The 12,240-nt window shown below is 37.6% G+C and overlaps 1 protein-coding gene across 12 annotated transcripts in view; it reads right to left on the bottom strand.

The window, feature by feature from the left end:
* Window positions 1-1,753: 1,753 nt before the first annotated feature.
* EPB41L3 (erythrocyte membrane protein band 4.1 like 3) overlaps window positions 1,754-12,240 on the bottom strand; it is a 196,382-nt gene continuing 185,895 nt past the window's right edge. For 7 of the 12 annotated variants that reach the window (XM_036742219.1, XM_036742220.1, XM_036742217.1 and 4 more), the window contains 6 exons: window positions 8,190-8,579; window positions 6,835-6,966; window positions 5,106-5,204; window positions 4,463-4,543; window positions 4,077-4,193; window positions 1,754-2,834 (listed from right to left, as the gene is read on the bottom strand). In XM_036742219.1, the coding sequence (XP_036598114.1) occupies window positions 4,083-4,193; window positions 4,463-4,543; window positions 5,106-5,204; window positions 6,835-6,966; window positions 8,190-8,579 (813 nt within the window). In that variant the 3' untranslated portion in view covers window positions 1,754-2,834; window positions 4,077-4,082. Of the gene's footprint in view, window positions 2,835-4,076; window positions 4,194-4,462; window positions 4,544-5,105; window positions 5,205-6,834; window positions 6,967-8,189; window positions 8,580-9,359; window positions 9,480-12,240 lie in introns of all 12 variants that reach the window. The other 5 variants (XM_036742213.1, XM_036742212.1, XM_036742215.1 and 2 more) reach the window with 3 other exon arrangements.

The following is a 12,240-nucleotide window of genomic DNA, read 5'->3' as shown; positions in this document are numbered from 1 at the left end:
ATCGCTGACTGACTCTCCATGGCAAGATCACACACACAAAAAAATCCAGATTGTTAGTGGGAGATTCAAGAAATCTCTTACTTGTATTTATTTTTAAAAATTAGTCTATGTGCCTTGCAGAAGGAAGAACTAGAAATATGTTTTTCTTCCTGAGACATTGTCCAAATTCCACACCAGAAATAGCTTCCAACCTCTCTGTGAAGAAATAAAACTCACAGGAAGTATCATTAATGGCAGAAAAAATGAAATCAGAAAGAATCAGCACAATATGTTTTCCATGTTTTTTTTTTTTCCATTTTTCCTCTCCAAACATGAGGAATTAATACGGATGAAAGCTTCTGGAAGAACCAAAACAAAAATAGGTAACCCTAACCTTGCTAACTTCACATTGAAGAAGCATCACAAAGGGATTGTTATTTTGAAAATATTACACAAGAATGCTTTCCTATCTTATACATATTTTGACTGAAGCCTAAGAACATGATCACAAAAGTCACATAAATAGCTAACTATAGATTTTGGTTCTTTAAAATCAGGTTCAGGAGATCATGCACTACTGTTGAATAAGTAGTCCAGCATGAATGAACTTCACTTTGGAAAGTAGAATTTGCATGTGTTGGGGGTTTTCCAATTTAATTAATTTCATGAAGGAGGCACTAATTCAGAGACTGTCAACCAAGTAGTTTGAGGGCGTAAGCCAAAGAAAATTAGAAAAGACATTCTGTTAAATGACTTCCTTGGTTTTAAAAGCTACACACCTATTAGTAGGTACAGAAACAAATGAAGACAAGAATGCCACAATGGGGTTTAAAAATGGCGACATCTTTATGAGCACAGATGGGACAGATCTCCATGCAGATAGTCTTTGGGAGGTAATGTGATGTTTCCCACAGGTCCAGTGCTGATTTACCAGACTAGCATCTTCTACTGGTCACAACTGCATTTATGATGACTCAATTCCTCAATGGCATTCATAAAAGACTGGAAATTTTCATGGACCGGCAGCTAATCAGCTCTTGATGGTATTTGGTCTCTGGAAGAGGGTGACAGAAATCCTATCCCTCTACATAATTAACACGTATGGTTTAATGCAACTTTTCTTCAAAAGGTGTCCTGCTCTTAGGGCAGGATAATTTAAATTTATGAAACACTGGGCAAAGCAGAAAATGAAGGCATGAAGTCAGCACTAGTTTAAATAGCCATTGGCATGAGAGTAGATGCACTAAGGGAGGGCTCACACTTATAGTCACACAATAGTGAACAATCTGTCGAAGCATGTTGAATGCATTGTGTGCAGAGCATATACCACACTTCCATTTGTTTAGTTAGGAAGCTGATGAAAAGTGAAAAGAGTAGACCCCTTCCTTTTCCTGAGAGCCTCCTCACTGCCCCCGAGAAAATTATTCTAGAGCTGCTGCAACTTTCTTCACTCAGCATTGGAAGGTGAGATTCCATGGTAGATTATTTTTTACTTTAGTTAGAGACTAAACAGAAAACAAAATGAGTCAGCATGCTTTTGCAGAGCACCTTTAGCAAACCTTGCAATGAGAAGAGTATTTTCATGCTTTCCATTCCATTTTCACTCTCTTCCCCCTGCCCCCACCACAATACCTCAAATGGTTTGACTGCTGCAGTGTGATCTATTGAAAGCAAGACACTTATATCATGTAGATGAATGAGCCTTTGATGTCATGCAATTCCTGCCCTGGTATTGAACATACACAATATTAAGATTCTTAGACATAGAACGATACAGTTTTGAATGCATTTACCACTTTTATTTCACTATGCAGAAACATACATTCACTATGTGTTGTGATGCAGTTGACAGTGTGATGGAGAATAGAACTCTTCAATGGATATTTATAACTGAACACTCAATAGTTTACAGTGGAAGTTCTGTACAGTTTAAGGCTTGGCTCTGAACTAGATTATAAATGTTGACTAGGTTTTGAAATGAAACATTTTTTTTCTCAAATAACATAAGGAAAAAAATCAATAAAAAACAATAGGGTTATTACAGAGTAATAATTTTGTAATATAAGGAAAGTACAAGTTTCCCCAAAATAATGACAATTTATATATTTAGGACCTGTGAAGGGCAAACGGAAGCTTTCTGGATTTAATGCAGAACAAGGCAGACAACAGAAAATCAAGTCGAAATACTAAAATCAGGACTACCTCATAAGGTATTAAATCAGATATACAAAGCACATTTGTAAGCATTAAATATTTCCATAGGATTAGGGATTCATCATTTTATAGGGGAATAATAATAATAAAACCAGATGAAACAAGAACAAGATTCAAGTTGTTTACTGAATAAACTGTGTTATTGGCACATCTAACGTGTGATAAAACATTATACACCGTACCTATACAGCTTCTAGCATTTGAGGGTAATTTTCATTTAATTCGTAAACAAAAAAGGTTTTGCCATCTAACAAATTATCATTTTGTTTAGACTTTAATAATAAACTGTGAAAGGCATGAATTGTTTATGTGTTACATGAGATCACTGTTTATATTGTTGGTTATGAACGTGCAGGTATAGCTGAAAACTTAGACATTTTGTAAAAATTAAAAATGCTGCTCTTTTGCAATTTTATCGTTGCTTCATGCAATATCGGTTTACTGATGCTGAATCGGATTGCTCTATTATGGGAAGATCTCTCTGCCAGTGTCTTTATTAACAGTCAAGATCAATTCTTCTGGACTGAAATTTTCCATGGACAGATACAAGTCAGTCAGTCGGGTTAGAACGGGGACTCCATATAGGCTCTGGTGTTCCTAATGGTGTGCATGACTGGATTCATATGCAAGCTAAATTATTCCTGCAGGAAAGAGATTTGATGAGTTAATTATTTATTTGAAGTCATTGGAGTGACTCACTCCAATAAGGGTTGCAAGAGAAATGTCTCTCAGGTTAAACGCTTCCTCTGACAACAGATAACCATATCATTTCAGTACATGTAACTGCTGATGATATGTTTTCTCTGAAAGAATTAATGCAATGCCACTGAAGTGGCCATACTCACTCCAGAAGGCCTGTTTCCATCGTCCAAAATAAATTAGGAGTCTGAATATAGTGATCTTTAGGTTTTTTTTTTGAAGCACGAAAAATTTTTAAAAGAGATGTCACTCATCACACTATGGTTCTTATACCAATGCTAGAGAACATAAATATACACTTATGTTTGTAAGATGTTTTTCCAAAGTCCAGAGGCCATTATCCAAAACAAACTTTACAAGCAGCTCAGCTGTTGCATTCAGCATTCAAAGCAAGGCATTGAGGGCTCTTGCATAGCAGGTTAGTATGCATGACAAATTTGTGCACATACAGAAGATACAGTCTAGTTATGGTGTTCGCCAAAGAAGAGCTAGATAGACATGCCATTTTGAAGAAGAGTTGTTGCAAAAAGGCTGCATTTCTGTCTCATTCTGAGACACAATGCTATACTAGAACATACACATACACACAGACACAATTCTGAAAAAAACAAGAGATAGAAGATATCCAAACTGTGAAAAACCTCTCAGGCTTTCAGATATAAACTAAGATACAGCCTGGGCCAGAAACAAAACAAGTTTGGAGGGGAAGTCTACATTCGGGTAATTTTGCCATCAGACGGAAATATGGGACCATTTTGTTTCCACAGTATTTACAATATACAATTGCCCCTTTCAGAACAAAATGGCCTTTGTTCTGATTAGGGGGCATGATAAGAGAAAACTGACTTTGACAGTTCAAATTTTGGCAATGAAAGGAGCGCATCAAAGCATGGTTAACACAGGATGGCCAGCGAGATCACCCAAGCCAAAGCTGTTCTCTTCTTAATTCTTTAACTGGCAGTAAAGGCTAAGCCTCAGACTAGGAAGCAAATAAACAATGTACAGATCTGAAGTAAACCAGCACCCCAAATAATAAGTCCTTCATATGCTTGGTATTCACCATTAGAAATGCCAGTAAGAGAAACAAGAAAAGAGAGGTTCATTAAAGTGAAGAATGAAAGGGAAGTGCCCTGTGCCACATGCCAGCCTAGACGGAGCCTAGGGCAGTCATCTATGCCTCTTACCTGGGGTCAGTCCTCTCCATCTTCTGGTGTGATCTCTGTCTCTTTATGTACCACTACTTTGGTCACTGACATGTCAGGGTGCTGCTCTTTGGCCTCTTTAATTGCCTGAGCCAGCGCCTATCCCCAGGAAACCACAGAAGGGCAAAAACAAAAAGGAGGTGGAACATGCATGATCAGTAGCCAGGTGGAGATTCATGAGATCTTTACACAATTTACAAATGAGGAAAAATGACTTAGATATGAATTATGCCATCATTCTTTGAAAAGTTTAGCCAATATATTTTTTTTTCAGAGAACATGCCAGAAGAAATAGTATTGTAACTATTATGGCTATCAAGTTTCTTTCTGGTCCTCTGCCCAGGTATTGTCTAGTATATACACGCTACCTGGTCATGGTCAATGTCTGCATCTCCCGTGATGACTATTCGCTTTTCAATTCTTGTCTCTGAAATGCCTCCTTTCACAGTCTGAAAGGAATAAAGGCGCACTTTATAAATGTGGTCATAAAAAGAATACTCATTTTTTGCAGGAGGAAAAAAAATCTGAAAATGCTGAGAGAACAGTTTAACATCGTTTGCTCTTTAAAAAGAAGAGTATTAATGAAAAGATTTTAAAATGTTAGCATTGGAATTGAAGTTAAGATGGAGAAAAACTTAAGAGAAGCAAATATTTCATGAACATCTATAACATATAAAGAATGGAACAAAGTACTAAATTCCATGAGGACAGTGTCTGCTTTATGTCTCCTAGCATAGAAGAGACACTCCATGAATATTCACGAAGTGGTAATGCATCTTGTTATCAATAGAGTAGTCTAAAAATGCCCCAGTGCTGTCATGGGGGAGGGTTCTACACATTGGAGGAGATTTTTTAAAATTCACTGAACTTTAGATTTAAGTTCCATCTTCAAAAAAGTTGGGTTTTTGGTTTGTTTTGTGTTTTGTTTTGTTTTGTTTTTTGAGGGGGAGGGGGAGCAAGCTTTGTCTCTTTCCCACTCCAAGAAATGAAATTTATTTGTTTTTCACTTACTTTGGTGATGTGTGTGGTGGTTGTAGTACTGGTCGTTTCTGATGTGATTGTTTGTGCACTCATCAATACACCTGGCTCAGTATCAGCACTGGAATCAACCTAGCCCACCAAAGGTGAGTGGAGAAAAAACACACCCTAAATTAGTGAAAAATATTTTAAACAATTTTACCTGCACTACTGAAATAAACACTCCTGTCTATATTCAGAAACAACTAGAAACTTAGAGAGCTGAAGAGGGGAAAATTCTTATCTTTTCCTCCATCTTCTTAACACAATAGAGGTTTATTTTTTAGTCTCAAAATATATTGAGGAAAACACACTCTTTGATCCCAGGATCAAAGAGCTTAGTACTAAGGGTTCTTAACGGTTTTTGTGTGTCAGACCCCTTTGGCAGTCCGTGAAGCCTACAGACCCCTTCACAGAATAATGAACCCTACAGACACTTTCGTAGAATTATGTTTTTAAACAGATAAAATACACAATATTACAAAGGAAACTAATTATATTAGTTATCAAATGTTTTAAAGAAAGTTCACAGACCCTAGACTAAAAGCCTTTGATCTAATCCAACATCTCAATTTTACAGGTGATTAAACTGATTTAACTCAGGTCTTACTGATGGCTAATAGCACATCTGTGATTTGAACTCCGATTCTCATGTGTAATAGAAAACATACTGGCTCTGGAGTAAGATCTGGGCTCAAATCCTGGCTTTGCTATGCATGAACTATGTGGCTTTGCATAAGTCACTTGAAATCGATATGCTGGAAATTTTCCAAAGCTGAAGAAGCCTGATGGTGAATGGTCCTAAGTTCTCGTTACATGAGGGTCAGTGGAAAGAAGTGGGCATTTTTAGTCTATAGAAGAGAAAACTCAGAGAGTACATGATAGCTATCTTCAAGCATTTCAGAAGCTGTTGTGTGGAAGAGGAATTGTTCTATTTGGCCACAAAGGTCAGAACCAGTAGCAATGAAATGAAAATTGTGAAGAGGTCAGGTTAGGGTTGATTTCAGGAAAAAATTCCTAACAATTAGAGCTGTCCAAAAGCAGAATGAGCTACCCTCAAGAGGGAGCATGTTTCTCTTCCTTGGAGGTCTTCAAGCAGAGTCTAGATGACTACTTTCCCATGTGTTAGAGTGGTTTCCATGCCAGTTTCATCATCTATAAAGCAATGGTTGTACTAGATAATTTCTATAGTCTCTTTTCCTATGTAACTTTACAATACTATAACTCCAAGTCCAGTGCTCCGTGCTGCTATTCTTGTATCCTGTTTGTGAGAACTACACCATGCTGCCTGTGTCATGCTCAAAGGCCTACTTGAGTTACTGATGGACAGACAAATCTAGCTGTTATAGCCATGGGCTCTATGATCTGTAACAATTACATTTAATAAGAATTTTTAAAAAAATGTATCGTTATCATGAATGTATATGTAGAGCCTATATCAGATTGCATGCTGTCTTGGGGAGAGGAGAGCAGAGGGAGGGGGAGAAAATTTGGAGCTCAAAATCTTATGGAACTGAATGTTGTAAACTAAAAATAAATAAATAAATTTTTAAAAAATTATCAATATCTATTGATTTGATAACAGAATGAGGTTTGGGCTTTCCAGCTATCATTAACTGAAAATTAAATTCATAAAAACAGTTCATCTTAAATTCAAGCTAAAACACAGTGAGAATAAATAAGAGAAAAGTAAGAATGGCTTGGCCTCTACCATATGTCTCACCTGTGATGATTCATATGTTATGGTTTTTGTCTCTGTATGAACAACTGGCACTTCCTTAGTTGAAATTTCCAGTTTTATTCCCCCTGGGGAGACACTGCCAAAACTGATGGTTTCTGTCTTCACAGATGGTGACTGTGTCAATAGGAAACAAGAAGATTGATTATTATAGTTTAGAGACATAATTCTTTTTTTCCTGTTTTTATGGAATGATATAAGCATTACATTAGTGTGGAACATATGTATGCTGCATTACATGGGGAGTAAGTAAAACATGAGGCCCACACACATATATAGAACAATAGAATCTCTTAGAATTCTTTTTTTTTAAATTTTTTTGGAGGGGAAAAGGCAGGGCAATTGGGGTTAAGTGACTTGCCCAAGGTCACACAGCTAGTGAATGTGTCAAGTGTCTGAGGCCAGACTTGAACTCAGCTCCTCCTGACTTCAGGGCTGGTGCTCTACTCACTGCACCACCTAGCTGCCCCGAATCTCCCAGAATTCTAAGGCATTCTTTACATTTGTCAAACTGTTCCAGGTGAAAGAATTTGGGGGGAAAAATTTCTAGGGATTTTTTTATCTCCTTCCCATCCTAAACTCTCACTGTATAGACTAATAATCCAATCCTGTTTTCTATTAATTTTTCCTTTGGAAGTAGGGTAAGAAATCAACAGCCAGTTTATTAATCCCAAAAGGGGTTCTTCTTTAGGAGGACAAAGTTGAAGGAATAATTACTACAGTTTTTGGCATTCAGCATATGGGAACTTATATTTCTTGATTCTTCCAAATAAATGTATAAAAAAGAAAAAAAAAGCTATCGAATCATCTAATTTTTTTTTGATGGGTCACACCTTCTATCCCCAATTACCAATTTTCAGAATTACAAAAGAGTGAGATGCCATATGTCCTGGAACTCGCTAGGTGACTACTCTTAACACCTGAATTTTCCATAGCACTTTACAAAGGGTTTCCTCACAACGATCTTGTTATGGGATAGGTAAGGCAATTATCACTAGCTCCATTTTACAGATGTGGAAACATCTCAGAGTGGTTAAGTGACTGTTCCACAGTTACAGAGCTAGCTAAGTGACTGGGGCAGGACCAGAGCCCAGGTCTCCTGACTCTTGAGTCCAGGGTTCTTTCCACATCACCATATTACATGTTGCCAAAGATGGAAACCAGCAACAAGCCCCATAACTGCCATGCAGGAAGGAAATAAGAGGAGAAACAAACTGCACTCTGAAAAGAGAAAGAACCTGAACTCCATGTGCTTATTTAAACTCTCTTGAGGTAACAATTTCAGGTCAGAATCGATTAGTTTGCCTTTAGCATAGAAAGCACAGTCAACCACTAGTTACCTCAAAATGAGGTTTTGATTCCAATGATTCTGAAATGAGGGATCTTGCAGTCTGCTCCTCCTCTTGCTCATGAGAAGCAGTGGCAATCTCTTCCTGTTTGATTACAGCTTTATCAGCCTCCGCCTCCTCCCTTTTCTCCTCTTTAGCCCCCTCAGTCAGAGCAGAACCCGCCTTCCCAGTAATATTAGAAGCCACAGCAGATGCTGCTTGAGCTGCAGCATCCAAATGAGTTCCAGCCAGGTTAGAACCATCCCCACTTGCATGCACATTCATCACATGTCTCTCCTCCACCACCATCGTTTGCTGAACAACCTTCTCCACACTAAGCTGCTGGTGCTGCTCGCTTGACTCTTTCTGTGTTTCACTGGGTTCCACCTTGGTTTCTGTTCTCTGAAGGGAAAAAGATCATGATGTCAGGATGTCTCTTCAGAAACAAAAAAGAAAGCAGAAGCCACTTACCCAGTTGCCTAATGTTTATGTTAAAGGCTGGAAACAGGTGTTAAAGAAAAGTATCATCCCCAACTCCCTCGCCTTTCCTCCCCACTTCCAACATCTGTTTTAGCCCCCAACAGAAATCTAGGCTATTACTTCAGAATATGGGCCACAGAAGAACAAAATGCAATATAAAAAAAAACCACACATATTAAAATAAAAATTTTACAGCATATCCACATTGATATCAGCAGTCTAGAGCTGGATGCTAAACCAAGTAAAACAAAATACAAATAAATACTGCAGAGATTCACAGTGTGAAAGCTTTATGAACTTTTTTCTACTTTATTAGAAATGAATGAAAGGCACATTATAGGTATAATAATAATAATATAATGACAGGCATAATAAATACATGCTAGAAAAATAGAAAAATAAACTAAAACATTCTCAAAGTATTTTTTAGGGCAAAGTAGCTTTCATACATACATACATATGCATGCACACATGTATGAGTAAGCCACATATATGTCTATACATCTATAGTCACATGTATATACACAGATATGTATATATATGTGAAAATTCATATAGGTATATATTCATATATGTACACACGTGTGTGCACTAAAGCCTTATGTCTGAATGTACGGAGATACACACATTGCAAGAAGGACAGAAAGCAAGAAACATAAATGTGGACAGTCAGAAAAGCCAAAAAGGAAAGCAAATGGCCACCTGAACCCATTTTTGTGAAGAAGTAGTAACCCCTCCTATGAACTCTGTGGGTTTTCTTGCAGAGTCTATTAAAGTGAAGATATCTGAACCATCCAAGATCTTTTCACCAGTGGGCTTAGTCTGAGTAAACAAGGAAATGTAGAGTCAAACACAGAACAGAACATTCACCCACATATACATTCATACATGTTATTTTAACAAAGCCATAGGCAAGAAGGAAAGGGAGGAAGGAAAGGAAGAATCTGAGAGACTGAGGTCAGGAACAGAAAAGAAAGGGAAATAAAACAGCATAAATCTGTAGTGACTCTAAGCTTTTTTTTTCTTTCAAAAAGCAGAGTTATTAGGATTGGGATGGTGCCGGTTTAAGCAGACCTTTCTCTCCCCATTTTCTTTGCAAGCCACAGCAGCAATATTACACTTCAGTTACAGGGAATTTGAAATAAAAGTGCAAGGCTGAATGTCTACAGTGGACTGCCGTCCTTATTTAACGATGAGAAAATAAACAAGCTGGGTTGGCTATTGCCAACATAAAGCCAAGTAGCAAGAGAAACTGAAAGGTTCAGGGTAGAAGGGTATGGCTCCAAAAAAAGCCATGCTTTAATCTTTAAATTACAGGACATATAAGAGTCACTGGTTACCACCACTCGGGATGCAGATGATTCATTGACATAATGAGCGGTGGCAATGGTGAATCCTGGCTCCCGGGAATATCTCCATTCAGATGGGCTTTTCTCTTTGCGAGCAAAGAACCCCGCTTTTAAAGCTTCACTGTCTGGTGCTCGTTCTACTCCAGTAAGTTGTATACTTCCTAGGCCTGTACGGAATTCCAAATCCTTTTCCAACTTCTGGGTTTTCTTCATACTTTCTTCATCTGGACTCGGCAGTCGGGATTCAGCCTCTTTTATGGGGGCCAGAGATTCTGACAATTTCCTTTTCACGATCTGCACCTCAGATCCTCTCCTGGCCTTCTCGTCTGAGATGGCTTCTAGGACCTCATATTCTGTCATTACGGGAATAATTTTCACAGATTCTGTCATCCCTCTCTCAAATTTCTGAAGGGCTTCAAGTGTGGGGGAGTCCCCTGCCTTTTCACCTTCTTTAGCTTTTCCTGTCATGGTCACAATTTTTCCAGAGACAGTATCATAAGATTTTCCTAAAGTGTATGTTTTCTGTTTGCTCTCTTCTTTCCATTGCATTTCCCGTGTTAGGTCATCGAAACTCTGCATTTCAATGGTGCTGGATTTTAACACGTCAGCAGGGATGTCACCAGTTTTGCTGCTCACAGTCACCACTTTGTAAGTGACAATTCTTTTTGAATCACCATCAACTACCTCAGTGGGTATTTTGTCTACAATAACCCAATCCTCTGTGCCCTATATTTGAAATATAAAAGCTAAATTAGAATGTCTGTTTCTCTGGTCTTTCAAATAAGAATCCTTCAAGAAAACTAGAGGGGCTGTTTGAAGACACATAACTATGCTCACTTGTGGGGTGCCACAAAATGGCAGGTGGCAACATTGCTATCTGATAGTTTTGGTTGAGAACTCCTTTCGGGTGAAAATTATTAACTGTAAATAACATGCCACTCTTTGATGCACCAGCCTTTAAAGTATGACTAAAGGCATATATGCTTTTTGTGCTAAACAGTAGGGCATTCTAAGGCACATGAACACGCTGCATTATTTACAGCTTTTTATATATGCTTTTTAGAGTAGAGAAAATCAAAGGATGTCTTTTCAGTTAAAAATATGCTAGAAAATGTTTCAGTGCTTTCTTTTTGCCCCTTTTAAATAATTGCCCAAATCCCAACAAAGTGTGGAAAAAAAGATGTCATATCCTTAGCTACATCTTTCTGCCTTTGTGGCTTCAAGTTGCAGCCTCAAAGATGTTCTATAATTAAACATTTTCTGTTTTGTACATGGTTGAAATCTCTCATAAATAGTGATATTTTTGGTTAATACATGGTCCACCGCTCATTTTTCATCTGTTCTCCTCAGCTTTCTAAAGAAGCCAAATCTCTTTAAGATAAATCTCTCTCAGAAAGCAGAGGACTAACAGGATGTGATGAGACAGCTAAAGAACTTTATAATCCTATTAATAAGGCATCTAATTTCACATTTACCACAGACCAAACCCTGAACCTCAGTATTTGTTAAAATATAAATGTGTGTATGTATGCATGTATACATAAGAATCATCCTTATCTATGTGTTGGTAATGATTTAAGGAATTGAAAAATAACCTCTAGGGTTGATGGGACAGTTTTCTGCAAAATGATCTGATGAGAAGAAACCATAGTGCCAGCTGAATCTCTTTCCTGAAGCTTCTTTAATTCCTTTGGCTAATGGAAAAACCAATAAGAATTCAGAACTTTCATTATCAATCAAGATCATCTGAGTTAATGGAATCCCATAAAAGAAATATGCATCAGTCATAGGAGAAGGTAAAGGTTTTCAAAGAGACAGTGATTGGAAAAAATACATGCTTGGTACATCAAAAACACAAATATATACTCACCTGAGGGCAGAAGTCATCAAGAAAGAAAAGATTGGCATTTGCCAATCACAACAGTTAAAGGCTACCCTAACTCCCCTCCCCCAGGTTCCAAACAGAAAATAGCACACCTACCTTCATTTTAAAATATGATAACTGCTACAAGGGAAAAGAAAACTAAAGACTAATTCTAATGAAACTTAGGTGTGCCAAAGCAATTCCATCTTGAAAATTCCTGTATGTTTGTTTTTTACCTGAGACTCAAGGAATGAAGAACTTCCCTGCTGCAAAAATATAATTTTTTCAGATATTTCTCTTTCTTCTTTGGTCTGTTTGAACAAAGGGGGTTGGGTTGGAGAGGGGGAAGTAGACAGTTTCCAAAAAAGGA

This window comes from Trichosurus vulpecula, chromosome 1 (genome assembly GCF_011100635.1).
Source record: "Trichosurus vulpecula isolate mTriVul1 chromosome 1, mTriVul1.pri, whole genome shotgun sequence".
NCBI classification, from domain to species: Eukaryota; Metazoa; Chordata; class Mammalia; order Diprotodontia; family Phalangeridae; genus Trichosurus; species Trichosurus vulpecula.
The sequence above is the reverse complement of the archived record's forward strand: the minus strand, read 5'-3'. Positions and strand labels throughout refer to the sequence as shown.